This window comes from Akebia trifoliata, chromosome 8 (assembly GCF_017979445.1).
Source record: "Akebia trifoliata isolate Shusen 1 chromosome 8, ASM1797944v1, whole genome shotgun sequence".
NCBI lineage: Eukaryota > Viridiplantae > Streptophyta > Magnoliopsida > Ranunculales > Lardizabalaceae > Akebia > Akebia trifoliata.
The window spans coordinates 47,329,349-47,351,465 of record NC_141382.1 but is presented as its reverse complement, the minus strand read 5'-3'; the positions used below and the strand labels follow the sequence as shown (position 1 = coordinate 47,351,465).

General features: G+C 36.0%; 1 protein-coding gene and 2 pseudogenes across 2 annotated transcripts; 1 reads left to right on the top strand and 2 right to left on the bottom strand.

Moving 5' to 3' along the window:
* Positions 1–4,381: 4,381 nt before the first annotated feature.
* Positions 4,382–6,228, bottom strand: LOC147397301 (putative UPF0481 protein At3g02645 pseudogene; annotated as a pseudogene).
* A 1,089-nt stretch (positions 6,229–7,317) lies between these two features.
* On the bottom strand, positions 7,318–8,930 carry LOC147397300 (putative UPF0481 protein At3g02645 pseudogene; annotated as a pseudogene).
* Positions 8,931–13,536: 4,606 nt separating this feature from the next.
* Positions 13,537–22,115, top strand: LOC147397299 (DNA (cytosine-5)-methyltransferase 1B-like). 2 transcript variants are annotated; one of them, XM_086452846.1, is made up of 13 exons: positions 13,564–13,644; positions 13,763–13,856; positions 14,474–15,977; positions 16,400–17,900; positions 18,211–18,375; positions 18,591–18,792; positions 19,589–19,700; positions 19,926–20,073; positions 20,174–20,371; positions 20,465–20,743; positions 20,848–21,009; positions 21,106–21,324; positions 21,483–22,115. In XM_086452846.1, exons 2-13 carry the CDS (start codon positions 13,781–13,783, stop codon positions 21,618–21,620), a joined length of 4,704 nt encoding a protein of 1,567 aa, XP_086308972.1. In that variant the 5' UTR covers positions 13,564–13,644; positions 13,763–13,780; the 3' UTR covers positions 21,621–22,115. The 2 variants fall into 2 exon arrangements, with proteins under 2 accessions (XP_086308971.1, XP_086308972.1); XM_086452845.1 differs by having other exon boundaries at positions 13,537–13,856.
* The last annotated feature ends 2 nt before the right edge of the window (positions 22,116–22,117 follow it).

Sequence of the window (22,117 nt, the reverse complement as noted above, 5' to 3'; positions counted from 1 at the left end):
TGTTTTTGTGTATTTATTTATTTTGTTAAATTTTAATATTTTGTCCAATGAAAATTGTCATTTTCATTTTAGGTGAAAAATATTAAAAATGACAAACAATTGTGGTTAATTAAAAAAAAAAGTCTGACAAAAAAACGACGGCTCTAAGCCGTCGTTTATATCTATTAATTTAATTTAAATTCGACAAAACAAATGACAGGTTTGGGCCGTCGTTTTATTTTGACAGACCATAACCGTCGTTTTACACAACACATTCTTGACACGGTCCAACCGTCGTTCACTAAAAACGACATCGATATTTACAACTGCTCTTGCGACGGCTTTGGCCCGTCGTTTTTTGTAAGATACGACGTAGTGCAGGTGGGGACAATTTTCAATTACGCTTATAATTTAATAGGTTTTGTCAATTGGTATGTAGTTTTATCCCAATTTTAGGAATTTTTTGGTAGATCTCCCACCCATCTTTTTGGGTATTAGACTAACAGTTTTCCAATTTTGCTTTTGTTGGGCTTAAAGCTTAAAGACTCCTCGTTACGAAATCGATTCAATTTACAAGTTGGGTATATGTGGGTATTCGGTTTGATATAAAATATTGTTGATTCTACCATTTCTATATTTTTTTTTCCTTGTCGAAACCAAGTTATATTTAGGCCTCTTAAAGCACCCAACTAACCCTCAGGGCACATGCATTCCCCTCTCCCATGTGAATTAGGTAATTTCTAGGATAAATCCACGAGGGCGACCCCTTAAGAAAGTACCATATCTTCTTCTTTTTTTTCTTTCTCGAAACCAAGGTATTTAGGCCTCTTAGAGCACCCAATTAACCCTCGAGTCCCTAAGGGGGATTCTCAAGACCTCCACTTCCTAAAGCGTGGTTTTGGCCATCTGACTAACCCTTAGATAGTTAAAATCATTTGAAACTAAATTGCTTTTAGATGGTTCTTATCAGTTCCAATTTCGCTGTGAATACAATAAAAATATGTGGTTCTTGACTTCATATATCTTAGGAAATGAATCAGAATCAATCCATTGACATCTGTACTTAGAAAAGCTTTCCAAGATGCTGTTCTATAACCAACATTCTCATCATCATCCCATAAATCCAAGTTAAAGATGATTATGCGCTTCCTTTTAATTGTCCCAAGTTAAAAGAATACTACATGACAAATTAGGTACCCTTACCGGGGTGGTGACACCAAATTTTTCTTTCAACATGTCTCCAACAATACCTTTAAACTTAGGAAAAATTACTTAAAGGACCCTGATAGAGGGATTTTTTTTTAATTAGTCCTTAAGTTTTAGGGATTCTCTTAATAGTCCATTTAATTAAAAAAATTATTTCTAATCAGTCCTTAAACCCAATTCCATACATCTCTCACCATTGAAACGTCGAAACTACTCTTACCATTCCAACTCATCATTTTCGCTCAAAAAATTTGGATTTCTGGCATCCTAGTTGAATTTCAAAAACTCCATTCCAATGGAAAATGATTTGAAAATGATGAAGAAATCATTTTCAATGATTTTTCAAGCATTTGGAAGATGTATGTAAAAAAATTTGTAAAAGCGCCCTCGATCTACGGGTTGCAGATCCATTTTTTTGTTATTTGGAAGTTGCCACCTAATTATTATAGTCTAGGAATTGAATATTGACTCTAAATAAATAAAAACATTGATCTACAAAAAGAATAAGTCTAAAGATCACTTTACGGGGTTGGAAGGTGTTAAGTACCAATCCCGCCCGGTAAACGTCGGTCTCTACTTTTTTCCAAAAAAATTACACTGCTAAACAAACCTAAAAATAAATAAATAAATAAATTACCTGGTTGATTGCAACAACTGGTTCCCTCAGAACTGGCGGAGAGCGTTCTCGTGTGAGTTTTCCTGTTTTTATTCGTCATTGGATCCGCTTCTGATCTCCAAGATGAGATATCATCCTCCTAGATCTGAGTATTTTTTTTGATTTCTTAGATATTTTTTGAAAGATTTCAGGGTGTTTTTAGAGGATTTCTAGATATTTTTTTGAGCAAAAACTGGGGTTTGGATATTAGATAAGGAGTTGGGACTTCAGATTTAGGGTTTTGGGAAGACTAGGGGAGTTTCTAATCTCTTTTTCCTAGGGTTTCTCTAGACCTGCGATATTAGGTTGTGGAGGTTCCTATTTATAGAATTTTTTGAAAGTCTTTCAGTTTGACTAAATATCTTTAAGATAAGGTGAATTAGGGTTTAATTAGGGTTTCCATTCTTACGTACAATGAAAGAATATTTTTTAACTTTTTGGGATAACCCTCCTGATTATATTTTTAATTCTTTGGGACCCTAAATGGAGGGGCCTTCTAATAAATATCAGGTGGGCCCCAAGTGGGCCACCACTTAAAATTTGGCTCATGGGCTTAATTAATTGATTTTATTGATTTAAAATTTTAAATTTAATTTATTAAGATTTTACTTTACGTTCATTAATATTTTAATTATTAATTTTAAAAATTAAAATTTTTAAGATTGAAAAATTACCGTTTTGCCCTTAAAGAAGACTTTTGCATTTCGAAATCATTTTTTGATGTTTTGAGATATTTTGAAATTAGTTTTTCGTAAGAAATTCAATGGAAGTATCAGTTTGTGTCATTTATGGGTTTTTGGCGTGAAATGGTTATGGACCCTGTGAAGGGTATTTTCGTAATTTTATCAAATTTGGTGAAAATTTGTAAAACAATTTATTTGATTTTAATTTGCTGTTTAATGTGTTCGAAAGGATTTTTCTAAGCGTAATATAGGCTCTAGGGATGTTTTGATGTTAAAGGTATTTTGATAATTTGGTCGTTTTTTAGTGATTTTTTACGTAAAACTTATTTTTGTCTCAAAAATGATGATTTCTATGTTTTTGGATTATATTTTCCTAACATAGTGTGATTTTTAAAGTTTTGTTTGCTTGAAATACCTCATCCAAATTTCTAAAAGATATCTAGTAACAGATAAAAAATATTGAAATATTTATCTATCATTGGAATCGTCACAATCGAGTTGACGAGTTGATTAATTAGGCGAGTGTAAAAATGAGGTGTCTACAGATACCCCTCTTTGGCAGAGGATTGAAGCAAACTAGATAGTAAATCTATTTCGGTAGATAGTACGATATTCGAATACCAAAGCTAGTGACAGTTCATTTTACAGCCTGATTTAACAATTCGTTGGGGTGTTCGCATCTTTGAGGGTAAAACTCTCCTCAAACAAAAAGGTTGTCAGGTCCTTGAGCGCGAGTTCTAACTGACGGTGTCAGATCCTTGAATTTTAGAAAATTCTCCCTGACTAATAGAACAAATGTGCAAGTGTGTGCACTTGAAATCCGACATAAATCTTAGAGGGTCTGAGCAAAATTTGAGTAAAAACCAAGTAAGATCTAAGTATAATCTGAGCAAAATCCAAGAAAATCCTCGACGGTATCTAAACATAATCTGAGAAAACCCTCAGCGGTACAATCACTAACTAATTTGTTTTTATTTGATGCAATTTTTCTCTTCAAGGCATATATAATCATGTGAGAAAATTTATTGACAATTAAGAAGTCTTCACCGACAATCTACTCTTTAACGCAACTTATTCAAGGATACAAATTGATTTCAAACTCACATTGTCCAAATAGCGTATATTGATGCACCAAATTATTTTATCATAAAAATTGGAAGAAAAATTATTATATATTTTTATATAGTAATCAAAGTTTATTTCTAATTAGGATTTATATAATTTGTTATGTATAATGTTAATTATCCATAATATTATACATAGTTGTGACAACACTTGATGGTAAATTAAAGTGCTTCGCACATATAACAGGTGAAGGTCAAACACCACAGAGGTCATGGGACAACTAATGTAGGAAAGAATACATCTTCCACTAGTAATAAGATTTTACGTGTATTATTTTTTTACTTCTATTCGATTTATAATTAAGTATCCATGTACAAATTTGAACTCAAAATGATCAGGACAAGATTGGGAGCGTGATTATGTTAGTTAGTCTAGCTCTACTCAAGCTCCTACTCTAAATATACAAGATCTAAGACTAAACAACTCAAATAGTTAGATTGGTTGGATGGGTAGGTTAGGGTTTTGGCATAAGATAATCAAGCCCACTACCTTACTTCATTCCATTTTTTTATTTGCCATATATATATATATATATAAGGAAATTAATAAACAATGACAATGTTGATATCTGATGCCAAAGAGCCACTTAGCATCTATAATTAAAATAAAAAGCAACATCAACCATTTATTTGAAGTAAAGAAACCATCTCATTAATTAAACTACCCACTAAACAAATTTCAACCATACAACTTCATCATCACATGTCCCGGCCCATGTGGAAACATGAAACATTAAAGGCACCACAACATACTTAAAATTTCTTTCTTTTTCTTTTTTACAGATTATGATCATCAATTACAACAAAATAGGCATAATAAATGGAGGAGAACAATGGACTATTACTTATAAAAGGAGATGAACCACACAGAATCATCACATGTCACCAGTTGGAATGTGTAGAAGACGACCACAACGATAGACAGAGCAAAAAGATTGCAAAAGCATCAACAACAAGAGGAAAATACATGCTAGAAATGCGAGAACCTTCCATGAACCAAACACATAATTCATCAGAAATTTCCCCATTTTAACCTTCCATCTACAATTATAGTACTTGTTCACATCTTCAATTACTTTGTCCATGAAGGGCACTTTAGTCAATCTAAGTGACTTACTCATCCCATTCCACAGGTTTGCAACCTCCCAATCACTCTTCAAACGGTTCAAAACAATCCCTTTTTCTCTTAGAAACTTTGCATCCTCATCAGTGTCTATGATCCCATTCATCAATTCGGTGTACCTCGTAAAAACCAACGGTCCTGATGTAATTGATGCTTCATATGCTACTAAATTTCTCAATAAAACATCTGTATTAACATCCAAACTAATGGTAGGGAGGTAAAGTGTTATAGTAGTCTCATCAAAACTAATGGTCGTGATGTTTCCATTAGTGGGTAAGAATCGAACACCAGATTTCGCTAGTTGGATGACCGAAGGGATCGAAATCTCCTCCATTAATGGAGGTTTGTTGATGTTAGTTGAATGTGAACTCCCATTTTCTGGCTTGATACCTTCTTTATCTTGAGAGAAGAAAATATTTTCTATGGGTTGTTTTAAAATCGAAAAACCCGGGAGACGGGTGAGGATTTTCCAAGGCAATTTCGCTACCAATTTAACAGGTCTAGAAACCAAGGCTTGTTTTAAGTGTCGAATGGGTCCTTTGTTTAATTTGGATAGCAAATTCCATACCTCATGAAGAAACTGTTTTACTTGGCCCGAATGAGTGAACGATCCTTCTTTGTCATCGATGGGTTTGGTTTGTTCTTCAAACTCAATCTTGGATGGTCCTTCTGATTTGGGCACAATCATGTGGTACAAAAAGTCCAGCAAATGTGCCTGCTTTGTGACATCGATGTTCGGGTTGTCCTCCATCATTTTGAATGGAGAGAGCTCATCATATAAACCGATTAACATCGAATTGATAATCTCATCTGCAATTTCTAATGACGAGTATTGGAATTCCAACATCTTCCTCAATAGAAATAAAGGAATTTGATTCTCAAGCATTATGATGTCCCTAAGGATCGTGTTTTGCACAGATTTCATCCCCGCGTGCTTGACCATGTAAGACATCCTAGATGAAATTCTTGTTAGGTTCTTACTTTCTTTGATAGCATAGATTTCGAGGAATTCAAGTAAGAAAGATGTGTCAACCGCCATCATCCAAGCAAGCGTTTCACCATTGAGATCAATGTACTTGTGGTAACAAGCACGAATCTTTCGTTCCATTTTCAGCAATTGTTCGACGAGGTGTTGGAAATTGAGGCTTTGGAGTTGTTTTTGTGTTCTCTTGGCTGAATCAAGCTTGTATCTCCCCATCTCATAGAGCTCGGGATGCCAATAATGGTATGGGCCTAGAGCAACTTGTTGAGGAAAATAGGCTTCGGGTTTGCAGGACATTAAGGCCTTGGGGACATTAAAGATGCAGACGGGGATATCATAATCATCTTTGATCTCTTCTTTGAGACTTCGACTGATTTGGAGTACCCACTGGTGTTCGTCAAAGCCGGGATTGGAAGTTGAAGTCTTGGTGGTGGTGATTGGGGCAGGGGAGGACATGTTTTGGTCTACAAAGAGGAGGGACTTGAATCTGATGAGAGTTTGGGACTTGGGAGAGTGAGGTTTTTATGGAGTTTAATTTGGTGTGTAGTTCACAAATGGGATTATAATAAAAGAACGTTTTGCATGCTTTTGAATTTAATACATCAAAAGATAAGAATTCCAAGCTTTTGTTTATAAAATAATTGGTAATGGTCATGAGCTATAATGTGGGGAAAATATTGTTATTTTAAGAAGATTCGCAGTCCAGAAGGGTGTCTCGATCCAATAACAACAGACGGTGTCTACGTGGCATTCTTTTATTGGTTCTTAAACACATTGGGTTGCATGCTATGGAGAAAACATGCCTATATTTTGGATCCTAATTATTTTAAGAAACCGGGCAATGATTAGTTGAAAACTTGCCAAGTTGGTTGGTTTTTATCAAACCGGATTGAACCGTCTGTTCAATGAGGTCTGACCTGATTTTTTAATAAAATTGGTTCAGTTAATGAACCATGGGTTTTTTGTGAGTACAATATTTTATAAAAATAAAATTAGAATAATTTGAGAAAAATGCATACATATGTGTAGTTATTTAGTAAATATAAAACAGTTCAACCAAGTGAACAAAGATATGATCGAGTGATCACATGGCAGAGAAAGATGTACTTGCTAGATCTGGTGTGAAGACCGACTGTTGTGGATAACACACAACACGCGTAAATTGGTTTGGTTGAAGGCTCATCATGCAAGAGGTATTGGGTTGGTATTTCCCTTTCGATGAGAATATTGTATTATTACCAAACTACAAGAAGTCACAGCAAACCAAACTAAAAGTATTTAGAGTTTGGATTGTATTTGTAACTACAACCTGTCCACATCAGGGAGTCGATTGAGTATGCTACTGGCAAGTCATACTTATCAGGACTCCTTATTTTAAGTAAAGAAACCATCTTATAAAAATTACCACATCACACCTACTAAACAAATTTCAACCATACAACCTCTCGTTACATGTATCACACCATATCCAACATTTAAGGCACTACAACACAGTTTCTTTTTTTATCTATTGATCATAGATAACAATGGGACCATTAGTTACAAAGGAGATGAACCACGCAGAATCACTCAGGAATGTGTAGAATACGAGCACAATGATAAACCAAGCAAAGCGCTTGTAAAGCTGTAAACACCAAGAGAAAAATAGTTGCTAGAAATGTGAGAATCTTCCATGAAGCAAACACATAAATCTCCATAAATTTCCCCATTTTAACCTTCCGTCTACCATTGTAGTATTTGTTCACATCTTTAATAACCTTGTCTATGAAGGGTACTTTTGTCAATCTAACAGACTTACTCATCCCATGCCACATGTTTGCAACCTCCCCATCACTCTTCAAATGGTTCAAAATAATCCCATTTTCTCTTAGCAACTTTGCATCCTCTTCAGTGTCTATGATCCCATTCATCAATTCAGTATACCTCATAAAAACCAATGGTCAGTGTATTGCAATTGATGCTTCATATGCTACTAAGTTTCTCAGTATGACCTCTGTATTAACGTTGAAATTAACTGTATATAGGGTGGTGAAATGTGACTGTCTCCGTTAATGGGTGAGAATCAAACACCAGATCTCGCTAGTTGGGTGACCAAAGGGGTTGAAATCTCCTCCATTAATGTAGGTTTGTTGATGTTGTTGGATGAACTCAAACTCTCATTTTCTGGTTTGATATCTTCTTTATCTTGAGAGAAGAAAATATGATCCATGGGTTGTTTTCCAAAGCAAATTAACAGGTCTTGAAACTAAGGCTTGTTTTAAATGACAAATGGATCCTCTATTTAATTTGGATAGCAAATTACATACCTCATGAAAGAGCTGTTTTACGTGGCCCGAATGCTCAAATGATCCTTCTTCATTGTCGATGGGTTCATTTTGATCTTCAAACTCGATCTCGGATGGTCATTCCGATTTGGGAACAATCATGTGGTACAGAAAGTCTAGCAAATGTGCCTGCTTCATGACATTGATGTTTGGATAGTCCTCCATCATTTTGAATTGAGAGAGCTCATCACATAAACAGATTAACATTGAATAGAGAATCTCATCTGCTATTTATAACAACGAGTATTGAAATTCTAACATCTTCCTCGAGAGAAATAGTGGAATTTGATTCTCGAGCATTACTATGTCCCTAGGGATCGTGTTCTGCGCAGATTTCATCCCCTGCGTGCTCGACAATATAAGACATCCTAGATGAAATTCTTGTTAGGTTCTTACTTTCTCTAATGGCATAGATTTCGACGAATTCAAGTAAGAAAGACGTGTCAACCGCCATCATCCATGCAAGTGTTTCACCATTGAGATCAATGTACTTGTGGTAACAAGCACGAATATTTGGTTCCAATTCCAGCAATTGTTCTACGAGGTGTTGGAATTTGAGGCTTAGGTATTGTTTTTTTGTTCTATTGGCTGAGTCAAACTTGTATCTCCCCCATCTAGTAGAGCTCAGGATGCCAATAATGGTACGGGCCTAGACTGACTTGTTGAGGATGATAGGCTTCTGGTTTGCTGGACATTAAGGCCTTGGGGACATTAAAGATGCAGACGGGGACATCGTTATCATCTTTGAGCTCTTCATTGAGACTTCGACTGATTTGGATGACCCATTGGTGCTCGTCGAACTTTGGATTGGAAGTTGAGGTCTTGGTTGTGGTGGCTGGGGCAGGGGAGGACATATTTTAATCTTCAAATTGGGGGACTTAGAATCTGTTGGGAGTTGGGAGAGAGGTTTTTATGGAGCTTAATTTGGTATGTGTACTCACAAATGAGATTATATAATATAAGAACGTTTTCCATTGTTTTGAATTTAATACATCAAAAAATAAGGTCTGCAAGCTGTCTATAAATTAGTAATGGTAATGGCCCATGTACTATATATAATGTGGGGGAAATGTCATTATTTTATTTGGTTGGTTATTTTGGTTGAGAATGATAGTTGACTCATGATCCATTATGGTGCCCCGTTCCTATAAACGGTGTCTATGTGTCACACTTCAGTTGAAGTTCAAAACACCTCGGGCTCCTAACCAAGCTGTGCAAGCAGCACAACGAGCATATTCTCCTATACAATCGTGCCACATAGACATCATTCATGTGTATAGGAATGGGACACCATTCTAGATCGCGACTCATTTTTATTTTGATTTTGTTAAAATGTGCTCTACGAACATACGTTAAGATGCATTAAATACACCTTGAAAATAATCATTTAAGGGCATTTTTTGATAGAAAAATTTTGCCCTTGGGGCACATGTTAACAAAAAAAGCCCTTTACATTTAAAGAAAGGTTCATGTGTTTGATGTTATTTAAAGACCTAACTTGTTTCGAAGACTTTCTACAGGCTTCACGCGTGATTAGTATCCATGTGGGGACAATTTTCCAATTGTACCTCTAATTTAATGGCATTGTCAATTGGTTTAAGGGTCAAATTAGTTTTACCCCAACTTTCAAAATTTTGGTAGATCTCATCCATCTTTTTGGATATGAGACTAACAGTTTTCCAATTTTGCATTTTATTGGTCTTAAAGTCCCATTCACGAAATTGATTCAATGAACCTGTTCGATATCTGTGGGTATTCGGTTCAATATAAATCCTAACAATTTAGGTTTAAATGGATTCATAATTTCGTATCATTGTCCAAAAACTCGGGTTAATTTACCGATCCAAGATTTGATCCTCCTAAATCTTGAAACTGAATTGCTTTTAGGCTTAAGGTAACTCGAAGATTGAAATCAATGGGTTATGTATGGTTTTTATCAATTTCACTTATTTTATAATTGGAACAAGAAAAATATGTGATTCGATATCTTACTAAATAAATCAGAATCAACTCATGGGCATCTAATAATGGGAGAAGTGGTAGCTTAGGCCTTCATTGTTTTTTACACCAAAATTTTATTTCAAATATGTCCCTCACATTCTCACAATACATTTAAACTTATTAATTAGTTGTAAACGCAAGACTTCTACAACCACATTAGTTACTTTATTGACGTTACAAAAAATACCTATATAATATATTAAATTATAAACTATTAAATACAATTAGATTATCTATTTAAAATTTAAAATTAATTATAAAAAATAAATGTATATAAATCTTGGTTTTTGTATATACATGAATTTGCACATGCCACCTACTAGTGATTAATAGCATCCTAAAAGAATATTAAAATTGAATTTTATATTAATAAAATCAAGGGAACTTTTTTATTGACGCGCAAAAAAACATTAAGGGCAACTCAAACTTCTAATAATAAAAAATTTAAAAAGTTTTGTTTTTAAGGGCACTCCATGTAGGGCTGTCAACGGATAGCTATCCGATCGGATAGTACTATATCCGAATTCGAATCCGAAAAAAATATTGATATCCGAATTCGAATTCGAATCCGATCGGATATCGTTAACCAGCATTCGAATTCGTATTCGAAAAGTATATCGGATATCCGATAATATCCGATTCGATAAAAACCCTAATAAAATTAGATTCGATGTACACCAACCTCTTCAATCGGCAAAAATCAAATTGATTTTCCTAATTTTTTCAATTTCAGAAATAACAATTTTCAACGTATTTCAGTTTTAAAATCAAATAAGCTTTGATTTTTGAAAAAAAATTGATTTTAAAATTAAAAAAACTTTGATTTTTGAAAAAAAAAAATGAAAAATTCGAATAAAATATAAGGTTTTACTGAGAGAGAGAGGAAATACCTACTTTGGTGTTCGCCGGCCGGGGAAGAGAGTGGCTATGGGGAATTTGTACAGTCGAAACCCACGGTCGAAAGTCGAAACCCACCTGGTTTTGCTTCTTTGGTTGAGATAGAGAGAGAGAGAGAGAGAGAGAGAGAGAAGAGAGATACCTACTTTGGTGTTCGCCGGCCGGGGAAGAGGGTGGCTACGGGGACTTTGTACCGTCGAAACCCACGGTCGAAAGTCAGAAACCCACTGGTTCTGCGTTTTGGTAGAGAAGATAAACATTTTAAGTTATACTTCGTTGTGAAACTTGAATACATGAGAGAATATATAAATAGAAATAAGTTTTGTTGTGTTACATGAATACGTAACACATGTATTTATAATCGGAGCGGATATTATCGAATCGGATTTAGTAATATCCGAATTCGTATCCGAAATTCATTCGAATGTTAAAATAACATCCGAATCCGAATCCGATATCCGAAAATTTTGGATAATATCCGATTTTTCGAATTCGAATTCGGATTCGGATTCGGATTTCGACTATCCATTGACACCCCTAACTCCATGAACTTAACCATCTCTCTACACTCCTCCATTTACACCTCTGTTGTCTTTTTTGATGGATCAACATGCCGGAAAGTTCAAGCAACAACACTGGTGACCAGAATCCTATCGGAAAATTCTATATTTTTTGAAAAATAGAAAATATTAGTGAGTCCTCAGTGACAAATCCTTGAAATAATTTTCATTTATATTTTTAAATCTGATTTATGTCATACTTGTCATCTTTAATGGATGCAATGAATGCATTAATAGGTCATACTTTTTACCCCTCATTAATGCCTTTCAAAATAATGAATTACTAACAAAAGGGTTATGTTGGAAGAATAGTGTTGACATGGTTCCTTCATGTCACAGTGGGTTGTTTTTAGATATAATTTGTGTCAGATGGACTATCTCGAAATGACTATGGGAATGTTGGATATGCTATCTTGACATGGCTCAAAGCAAGTCGAAGGAAACATCTTGACATGACTTTATGAAAGTTGGATGATAATTATCTACACAATGAGTTATTTTGCTTCTTTTCTCTCTCATTTTCTTCTTCTCTGATACCTCTCTCATTCGTCTTCATTGTCTTATCATTGTTATTATTATTATTCGATCTTTTTTTTTTCCTCTTCTACTTCATCTTCCATGGAGTTGTCAAAGTCTCTTCATTGTCGGATTCGATAGAGTCACCAAAATTGTTGGAAGATGGCAGGAGTTCAAGGTAGGGTTGCAAACTCGGTGAGCTGACTCAAACTCAACCCGATTGATGAGTGAATCTAGATTGGGTTATGTAAAAGATGAATTGAGCTTGGGTTAGAACATCTCAACCAAACATCAATTTCAGTCGAGGGTTCAAAAACCCAACTTCACCTGAACTCAATGTTATGTGTTACTATATAAATATTTTGATATTAGTTATATATTTTTAAAGTATTTTTTCTAATTATTTCTTTTTATGCAACTAAGATTTTTTTTTTTGTTGTTCCTTTCTTCCAATTTGATTCTATTGTTATATGTGTTCATACATGGTATTTATAGTTTTCTTGAAGACGAAGAGTCATTTCATTAATGACATTAAGGACTAAGGAGTTAAAGGAAACATCATCGATATTTTATTTTTATTTTCAATTTAGTTTATTGCTTCTATCTTATTAATATGGCCTACGGACAATTGGATATTATAACCCCGAGGGTTTTGCTCAATGGCAATTTTGTTTTGGATTGATAAACGGTAAAGGGCATAGGTCGTGAATTTGATACCTAGTACGAGCATTAATTCCTCAAATGCCACCCGTAAGAGTGCACCCTCACTTACTTGATGTGTGTGATGTGCGTGCGTTGCACGTGCCCTGAGAATAGTCCATGGGCAAGACTATGGTCTATGGATTGGAAAAAGCCTTGACATGGGCCCGATCCACTGTCTATAGGAATACTCTATTATAAATTTTTTATTATTTATTATTAATGCCGGCGTCCATGTAGTATGATTCGTTTAAATATTCTTTAATGGATGGACTTGGAGGCTGTATTTATTAATGAATTTGTATATGATATTATATTTATAGTTTAGATATACAATTTATCTACTGATCAAAATGAATTTAGGGTAGTTCAATGAGCTCAACTCGTCCAAAATTACCTATTTTGAACTAACCCAACCTCAACTTGATTTTAGAAGCTCAAGGTTGTGTTAATGAACTCAGGCTCTATGGTTGAGATGAGTTGAACTCAGGTTGGGAGTCTTGCAATTTGGGTTGAGTCTGAGTTTATCCTCCAACCAACTCTGGATGCAGCCCTAGTTCAAGGGTAATAAGAGAGGTTCCCTTTCACATGAAGTACAAAAAAAAAAACAATTTTTTTAACTTTTAGAGGTGCCCCTAAAAACATGATGCCCTAAAAGAATTTCCTGGAGTGTCAACAATTTTTTCCTAAAATCAATTATGACATCGAGGGTATTATTGTCATTTCATTTTATTTTGTTTGGAACCAAAAGAAATTTGACTTAAAAGTCTGAAAGAATTCAAAAACTAACCCGCCAGCCCTTTTCATTTTGGGCGGCAGCGCGAACACTTCCAATACTTTCCCGCCAATGTTTCTCATTTGGAAAAATAGCAAAACGTAGAGAGATGAATGAAGGGTATTAATCTCTCTCTCTCTCTCTCTCATCCCTAGTCCTTTGGATCTCTATAGTTTCTGTGTAGTTTTAGTTAACCTGTCACAGTTAATTTCTAGTGTTTCTGCTTCTGTTATATTAGTTGAATCCTCAACGAAAAATGGAAATCGCAACTGCCTTGGATTTGAATCCAACCTCCGTGAAATCGACAGCTCCCAACGGTCGAATCGGCTCAGGTATCTCTCCCTCTTTTTCTATCACTCTCACATTCACCATATAAAGTAGATTTAGCTTCCATTTCACTCCACATGTTTCCAATTGTAAATCCATACTAGGGTTTATTTATATGCTGTTGTATAAAGAAGCACTGATCTCTTTACTTGATAGTTTCTGCAAATTCTGTTTGTTAAGTTGGATCTGCTAACATTCATGGTTAGGTATCAACGTTTTAAGCTAATTATGTTTGTAGCTTTTAGTGTAATGTTCTGTTTTGATTGCTAATTTGCCCCAAAAGGAAACATAAATTAATTTCTTAAAAAAAAATCATTCCTGAATCATTCAATTATACCAAATGTAATGGGTTTTTTCCCAGCACAAATATTCATCTTTCCTCATAGATTCTGCTTGTATGGGTTGTTCTTCCATTTTCTGCATCTTTTTTCCCTTCTGTTTGCAATTTTGCTGTTTTGTTTGTCAGTATTGTTCATCTTGTTTATATTCCTTTTAACCATTTATCTCTATCACATAGTTTCCTTAGTATAGCCTTCCTTTTCTATTAGTTTTCTCATGGTTTGATATCAACATCTGTTTTATTTTCTGGGTTATCTGATTCTTGCACTCTAATCTTGTTTAGGAATGAATACCAAAGCCAGGAACAAAAGAAAGATTGTAACTTCTGATTCCAATGAAATGGGTATTGTTGAGGTGGCAACAACTAACCCAAAAGAAAAGAAGCAAAGTGGGCCCAAGAACATTGGAGAACCCATTGGCTCTCGCAAAATGCCAAAGCGAGCTGCTGCCTGTTCAGATTTCAAGGAGAAATCATTTCGCTTATCTGAGAAATCCTCTGTTGTTGAAACAAAACAAGAACATTTGGTTGAGGAAGAGATCAGTGCCATACGCCTGACTTCTGGACCAGACGATCCCCGGTCGTATAGAAGACTAACAGATTTTGTTTTCCACGATGACAATGGAATTCGACAGCCCTTTGAGATGTCGGAAGTTGAGGATGTCTTTATTTCTGGCATGATTCTACCTTGGGATGAAAATTCAGACAAAGAGAAGGAAAAAGGTGTTAGATGTGAAGGGTTTGGGCGGATAGAGTCGTGGGCGATCTCTGGATATGAAGACGGGTCTCCTGTAATTTGGGTGTCGACTGAATTTGCTGATTATGATTGTGTCAAACCTTCAGGTAGTTACAAGAAGTTCTACGATCATTTCTTTGAAAAGGCCCGGGCTTGCATTGAGGTTTACAAAAAATTGCCCAAATCCTCTGGAGGAAACCTTGATTTGGGCCTTGATGAACTACTTGCTGGCGTTGTTCGTTCGATGAGTGGAAGTAAGAGCTTTCCAGGTGGGATGTCTGCCAAGGACTTTGTTGTTTCACAAGGAGAGTTCATCTATAACCAACTGATAGGTTTGGATGAGACATCGACTGATCAGAAATTTTCTGAGTTACCTGTACTTATTGCCCTTAGAAATGAATGTAGAAAGAGAGGAGAGTTTGAAATACCACCAAAGCTATCATCAGGTGGAAGTTTGAAGATTAAGGATGGGGGAGAGAAATATGATCAATTGGATTTATCCACTTGTATGGCTGAGGAAGATGAAGATCAGAAGTTGGCACGATTGTTGCAAGAAGAAGAGTATTGGAATTCAATGAAACAAAAGAGAAATAATCGTTCAACCTCTGCGTCCAACAAGTTCTATATCAAGATCAATGAAGATGAAATTGCAAATGACTATCCTTTACCTGCATATTACAAGACTGCCATCCAAGAGACAGACGAGTATCTTGTCTTCGACAGTGATATTAGTATGTGTGATTCTGATGACCTTCCTCGAAGCATGCTTCACAACTGGTCGCTCTACAACTCTGACTCTAGGCTTATTTCATTGGAACTCCTTCCAATGAAATCTTGTGATGAAGTTGACGTGACAATCTTTGGGTCCGGGACCATGACTGCTGACGATGGAAGTGGATTCTGTCTTGAGAGTGATCCAATCCAATCGTGTTCAAGTGCTTCGGGAATGCAAGATGAAGATGGGATTCCGATTTATTTGAGCGCAATAAAGGAATGGATGATTGAATTTGGTTCATCAATGATCTTTATATCAATCCGAACAGATATGGCCTGGTAATTTGCTTCCACCATCATGTTTGAAGTTAAATAGTAGCATATCTATATGTAATTGGCATTATAATATTTCTTTATGTTGAGTATATATTTTCCTCCACTCTTGTGTGTGTGTGTCACACCCCCAGTTAAGCCCCGTGACCCAGAATATTCACAGTTCTCCTCCTGTCTCCAACAAACTGGTCTTTTGGAGTAGTTGGTTGGCTAACATTGTATTAGAGCTAGGTTTGTATAGGTCACGAGTTCGATTCGTTCCACCCTTATGGGTGAGGGGGAGTGTTGTGTGTATATTTTCCTCCACTTTCGGGTCTGTCATACCCCAGTTAAGCCCTGTGACCCTCTTATATTCATAGTTCTCCCCCTCTCCAACAGATCAATCTTTTGGAGTAATTGGTTGGTTAACATTTTTCTCATTTCTTCAGGTATAGGCTTGGGAAGCCATCGAAGCAGTATTCTCCATGGTATGAACCGGTACTGAAAACTGCTAGACTTGCAATAAGTATCATTACACTTTTGAAGGAGCAGAGCCGGGCATCTCGGCTTTCTTTTGCAGATGTCATAAAGAGAGTGTCAGAGTTTGATAAGAATCATCCTTCTTATATTTCTTCAAATCCGGCAGCTGTAGAGAGATATGTGGTGGTACATGGGCAGATAATATTGCAGCAGTTTGCAGAGTTTCCTAGTGAGAAAATTAGGAAATGTGCTTTTATTACGGGCCTTTCCCATAAAATGGAGGAGAGACACCATACTAAATTGGTCATGAAGAAAAAAGTGATACTAAAAAATGAACCAAATTTGAATCCTAGAGCAACTATGGCTCCCTTAGTTTCAAAAAAGGCAATGCAAGCCACAACAACAAGGTTGATCAACAGAATTTGGGGGGACTACTATTCAAATTACTCACCCGAAGATACAAAGGAGAAAGATGGTTGTGAAGTAAAAGAGGATGAAGAGATTGAGGAACAAGACGAAAATGAAGAGGAGGAGGTTGAAGAGGAGAAGGTATTATCTCAACAGATGACTTCAAAGCCTCATTCAACATCAAAACCAGTTAAATCCAAGTCTAATAATAAGGAAATTAGATGGGATGGAGAGCCAATAGGCAAAACATGTTCTAGCGAGTCACTTTATAAACGGGCCATTGTGCGTGGAGATGTGATTAATGTGGGGAGTGCTGTAGTACTGGAGGCTGATGACATGGAGGAAATGCCTGTTATTTATTATGTGGAGTACATGTTTCAGAAATTAGATGGTAAAAAAATGGTTCATGGAATGGTGATGGAGAGAGGATCTCAAACTGTTTTGGGAAATGCTGCTAATGAGAGGGAGGTGTTCTTGACAAAAGAGTGTACGGAATTTGAGTTGGGAGATGTTAAACAAACAGTGATTTTGGATATCAAGTCGATGCCTTGGGGACATCAGCATAGGAAGGATAATGCCAATAGCGATAAGATTGAAAGGGCAAGAGCAGAGGAGAGGAAAAAGAAGGGATTGCCTTTGGAGTACTATTGTAAAAGCTTGTATTGGCCTGAGAGAGGTGCTTTCTTTAATCTCCCCTTATCTATGGGTCTTGGAGATGGGGTTTGTCACTCTTGCAAAATAAAGGAAACTTTGAAGGAGAATGATATCTTCAAAGTTAAGTCCTCCAAAACTGGTTTTATCTATAAGGGAATTGAGTATGATATTAATGACTTTGTCTATGTGAGCCCTCATCAATTCACATCAGATATGGAGAAACATGACACTTTCAAGTCTGGGAGAAATGTGGGGTTGAAAGCTTATGTTGTATGTCATTTGCTGGACATTGAAATCCCCAAGGAGTCCAAACAGGCTACCCCAGAATCTACTGAAGTCAAAGTGAGGAGATTTTTCAGACCACAGGACATTTCATCTGAAAAGGCATACACTTCTGATATTAGAGAAGTAAGAGCTATTTTAATAAGTGTTTCATATATTTATGCTCCATTAAATTTAGTCATGCTCTACATTGGATTATACAATATACATGAACGCGTGTATGGATGTATTTATTAGTGTGTGAGAATGCTTGTTAACCTATTTTATGTGAATACACTTGCATGTATTCTTGTGTTAGTATGAGCGAGCGTGCTTGTTGGCATATTGTATGTGTGTGTACGCACACACACAAATCTTATGATGATTATCTTAATGAAACATTCCCAGTTCTTCTTGACTTGGTTGTTCTAAGAGTCTCTAATGGTGGGTGTCTCAGGTCTATTACAGTGAGGAAATACTTAGTGTGCCTATTGAAACAATAGAAGGGAAGTGTGAAATTAGAAAGAAGCATGATCTTCCATCTCTTGAAGGCCCAGCAATCTTTGAAAATATTTTCTTCTGTGAACATCAATATGACCCGGCCAAAGGATCCCTAAAGCAGGTATTTTTAATTTTGTTGTTGTATAAAATAGCTGAATTTTGATTAATTCAAGACCAATTTAATTTTGGTTCAATTTGGAGTTGCTCACGCACACACGATAGTTCCATTATTTGTTAGGCCAACTCCTTTCTGTAAACATTTTATTGGACAGAAAATTGATTTGTATTGGAGACTGATCGTTTTATGTATGATTGTATATGCTGTTTTGTGGACAGTTACTGACTAGTGTCAAGTTAAGGTTCTCAACGGGAAAGGCTGTAAATGATGCTGCATCAAGAAAGAAAAAAGGAAAATGCAAAGAAGGAGAAAGTGATACTGATGTTATTGAGAAACAAAATGCATCTCAGGAAAATCGGTTGGTCACTCTAGACATTTTTGCTGGTTGTGGTGGCTTATCTGAGGGATTACATAAGTCTGGTGAGCTCTTTTACTCTACAGTTATCATGATTCAATCAGTATAGTTAAGGGCAAAATGCTCACTTAAGACGCAAAGGCCTCCTAGTGCCTGAGGTGCAAGGCGAGGCGCACGCCTAAGTAAAGTAAGGCACAACAAAGTTAAATAGTGAAATGTGGATTTTAGATATTTTACAATTATAACATGTATAAACGTGAGGTCTTACAAACAAGTTAAAGTATTCAACACTTTAAGAAGAAGAACGATCAATAATAAAAGAAATAGTAGAGAGGAATAAGGGAAGAAAAAGAATTAAATGTAGAAGTAGACCAACAACATCTGTTGTAGTTGCTACAGCACAACAAAAAATAACTAGGACTATCAAGGGGCGGGTTCAGGTTAGGCTTTGTTGAGCCCTAACCAGGCCCTAATAAGGTGGACCCTAACTTAGACTAGCCCTATATCCATGTTAGGCCTAAGTTGACTAAACCGTAACTGGCTTGGTTGAGTAAAAATCAGCAAATGTAAAATTCAACATTTTCAATGGTAAAAAAATTGAACTTTCTAAATAAATCTTATTTGGTATGTAAAGATTATACAATAAAATCTGAAATTAATGTCTTATTTAAACAAATTAATTCATTTTTAGTGAGGCGCATGCTTGGTAATACCTTGACTGAGGCGTAGTCAAGGCATGTGCCTCAATTAAATTGCCTTGTCTTGCCTACACTGAATTCAATCTTCGAATGTCCTTGATTGAATTGACCACTTGAACATCCAATGAAAATATTGACCATTTGCTTATTTCGATTTTCTTAGGTGCCTCATTTACTAAGTGGGCTATCGAATATGAAGAACCTGCCGCGGAAGCTTTCAACCTTAATTATCCAGATACATTGATGTTTGTCGATAATTGCAATGTGATCTTGAGGTGGATGCTTGCTTTATATGAATTCTATTTTAGTTATTATTTCATTTTTCATTCATCTGTTGCTTGTCCTTTAGAAAATGGTTCATATACTTAGTAACTTCAAAGTCTTTCTAGTTTTTAGTTTCAATTTGATTTATCTCTTATCTTTTTTGGTAAGGCTTTGACAATGATATTTATTTCTCATAACTCTACTTATATATCACTCATGAATGGATTGTAATACAGGGCTATTATGGAAAAATGTGGGGATGCAGATGAGTGTATCTCCACTACTGAGGCTGCTGAATTAGCTGCAAAACTTGGTGAAGATAAGATCAATAACTTGCCAATGCCCGGTCAAGTAGATTTCATCAATGGAGGGCCTCCATGTCAGGTCTGTACCTATGAAATTCCTTTCGCTTTGTGGATCTAATTTTCTATAACATTTTATCAAACTTTTTACAAAGTTTACTTAAGGCCTAGTTTCTTTGCAGGGTTTCTCAGGAATGAACAGGTTCAATCAAAGCACATGGAGTAGAGTCCAATGTGAGATGATTTTAGCCTTCTTATCCTTTGCTGATTACTTTCGGCCAAAGTTCTTCCTTCTGGAGAATGTGAGGAACTTTGTATCTTTTAACAAGGGACAGACTTTTCGATTAACTCTGGCTTCACTCCTTGAAATGGGTTATCAGGTAGCCTTTAATTATTTATTTATTTAATTATGTATTTAGCACAGCCACCGATCTGTTATTGATGTAATTGTCTGAATTGGTGTTTGCTTTAAGGTGAGGTTTGGAGTTCTTGAAGCTGGAGCATATGGTGTTTCACAGTCCCGGAAACGAGCATTCATATGGGCAGCCTCCCCTGAAGAAACACTGCCTGAATGGCCAGAGCCAATGCACGTCTTCGCAAGTCCACAATTGAAAATTATGTTGCCCGGAGATGTTCAATATGTCGCTGCTCGGAGTACTGCTGGAGGAGCCCCATTCCGTGCAATAACTGTGAGGGATACAATTGGGGATCTCCCACCGGTCGAGAATGGGGCATCTAAATTAGATATGGAGGTGAGATTTCTCCTTTTGAAAATGAAATTTTAAATTACTGCACATGTGTTGTTCATACTCCCATGTTTTTGCTGCTCATACTACAGTAAGTTGTTTCTTTACAGTATGAAAATGATCCTGTATCATGGTTCCAAAAACAAATTCGAGGAAACATGATGGTCTTATCTGATCACATTTCAAAAGAAATGAATGAGTTGAATCTTACCCGATGTCAGAGAATTCCAAAGCGGCCAGGCGCTGATTGGCATGATCTCCCAGAAGAAAAGGTATGCCCACTATTTCTTATACTTTGCTAAGGCAACTAATATGTGTCTTTAACGTGTAACAAATGATGAGATAATGAGGCTTTTATGAAAATGAAGGTTAAACTTTCTACTGGACAAGTCGTGGATTTGATACCCTGGTGCCTACCCAACACAGCCAAGAGGCACAATCAATGGAAAGGATTGTTTGGAAGATTGGATTGGGAAGGTAATTTCCCTACTTCCATCACGGACCCTCAACCCATGGGTAAGGTGGGCATGTGCTTTCACCCTGACCAAGATAGGATACTTACAGTTCGTGAGTGTGCTCGGTCTCAAGTAAGTCATACAATCTTTCTTATTTTTCCATCCTAGTTATCAAAACATATATTTTATATATATTGTTTTTACAAGTAGTGTTGATAATATATAGGTTACACGTCCCATTGGTTCCTAGTTTACGAATGTTTCAAATTTGAGATTCTGTCTGCTTGCAGGGTTTCTGCGATAGCTATAAATTTGCTGGTAACATTCAAAGCAAGCATAGGCAGATAGGGAATGCTGTTCCTCCTCCTTTGGCATTTGCATTGGGGAGGAAACTCAAAGAAGCTGTGGATGGAAAACATTCTATGTAATGGGTTATGTCTACTACAGAGATTTTTGTTCTGGAGCCATTCATATATGTGAAGACCTATGATCACCAATTACATTAATTTCAAATGAAGAAGAAAATTGAAGCTGCGGGTGGAGAGCACTCAACATGATGGATCAAGTTTTTGATTATATCCAACATTCAGAATGATTGTTGTTTTAGAGTCATTTTTGTTGTGTGGAGGCCAATGATCACCTGTGTTGTATTGAGCAAATGAGTGCTGACAACTAGTGCAGATTTTGCATCCATTGAGCTTTAATAACATTTGATTTGTAATTTTTAATCTGTTTTATATAGGAATTTGTTCATGGGTTGATCCATCAGGAACTTAGGTTATTGTACTTGGTTTATTTGATGAGATTATTGGGTTCCAACCTGAACTTCCAATATGTAAACATTTATTTTATAATACAGTGTCTAATGTAGGACACTAGAACTAGGTTTTGATACCAAAAACTGAGCAAGATATGTTCATCTGAC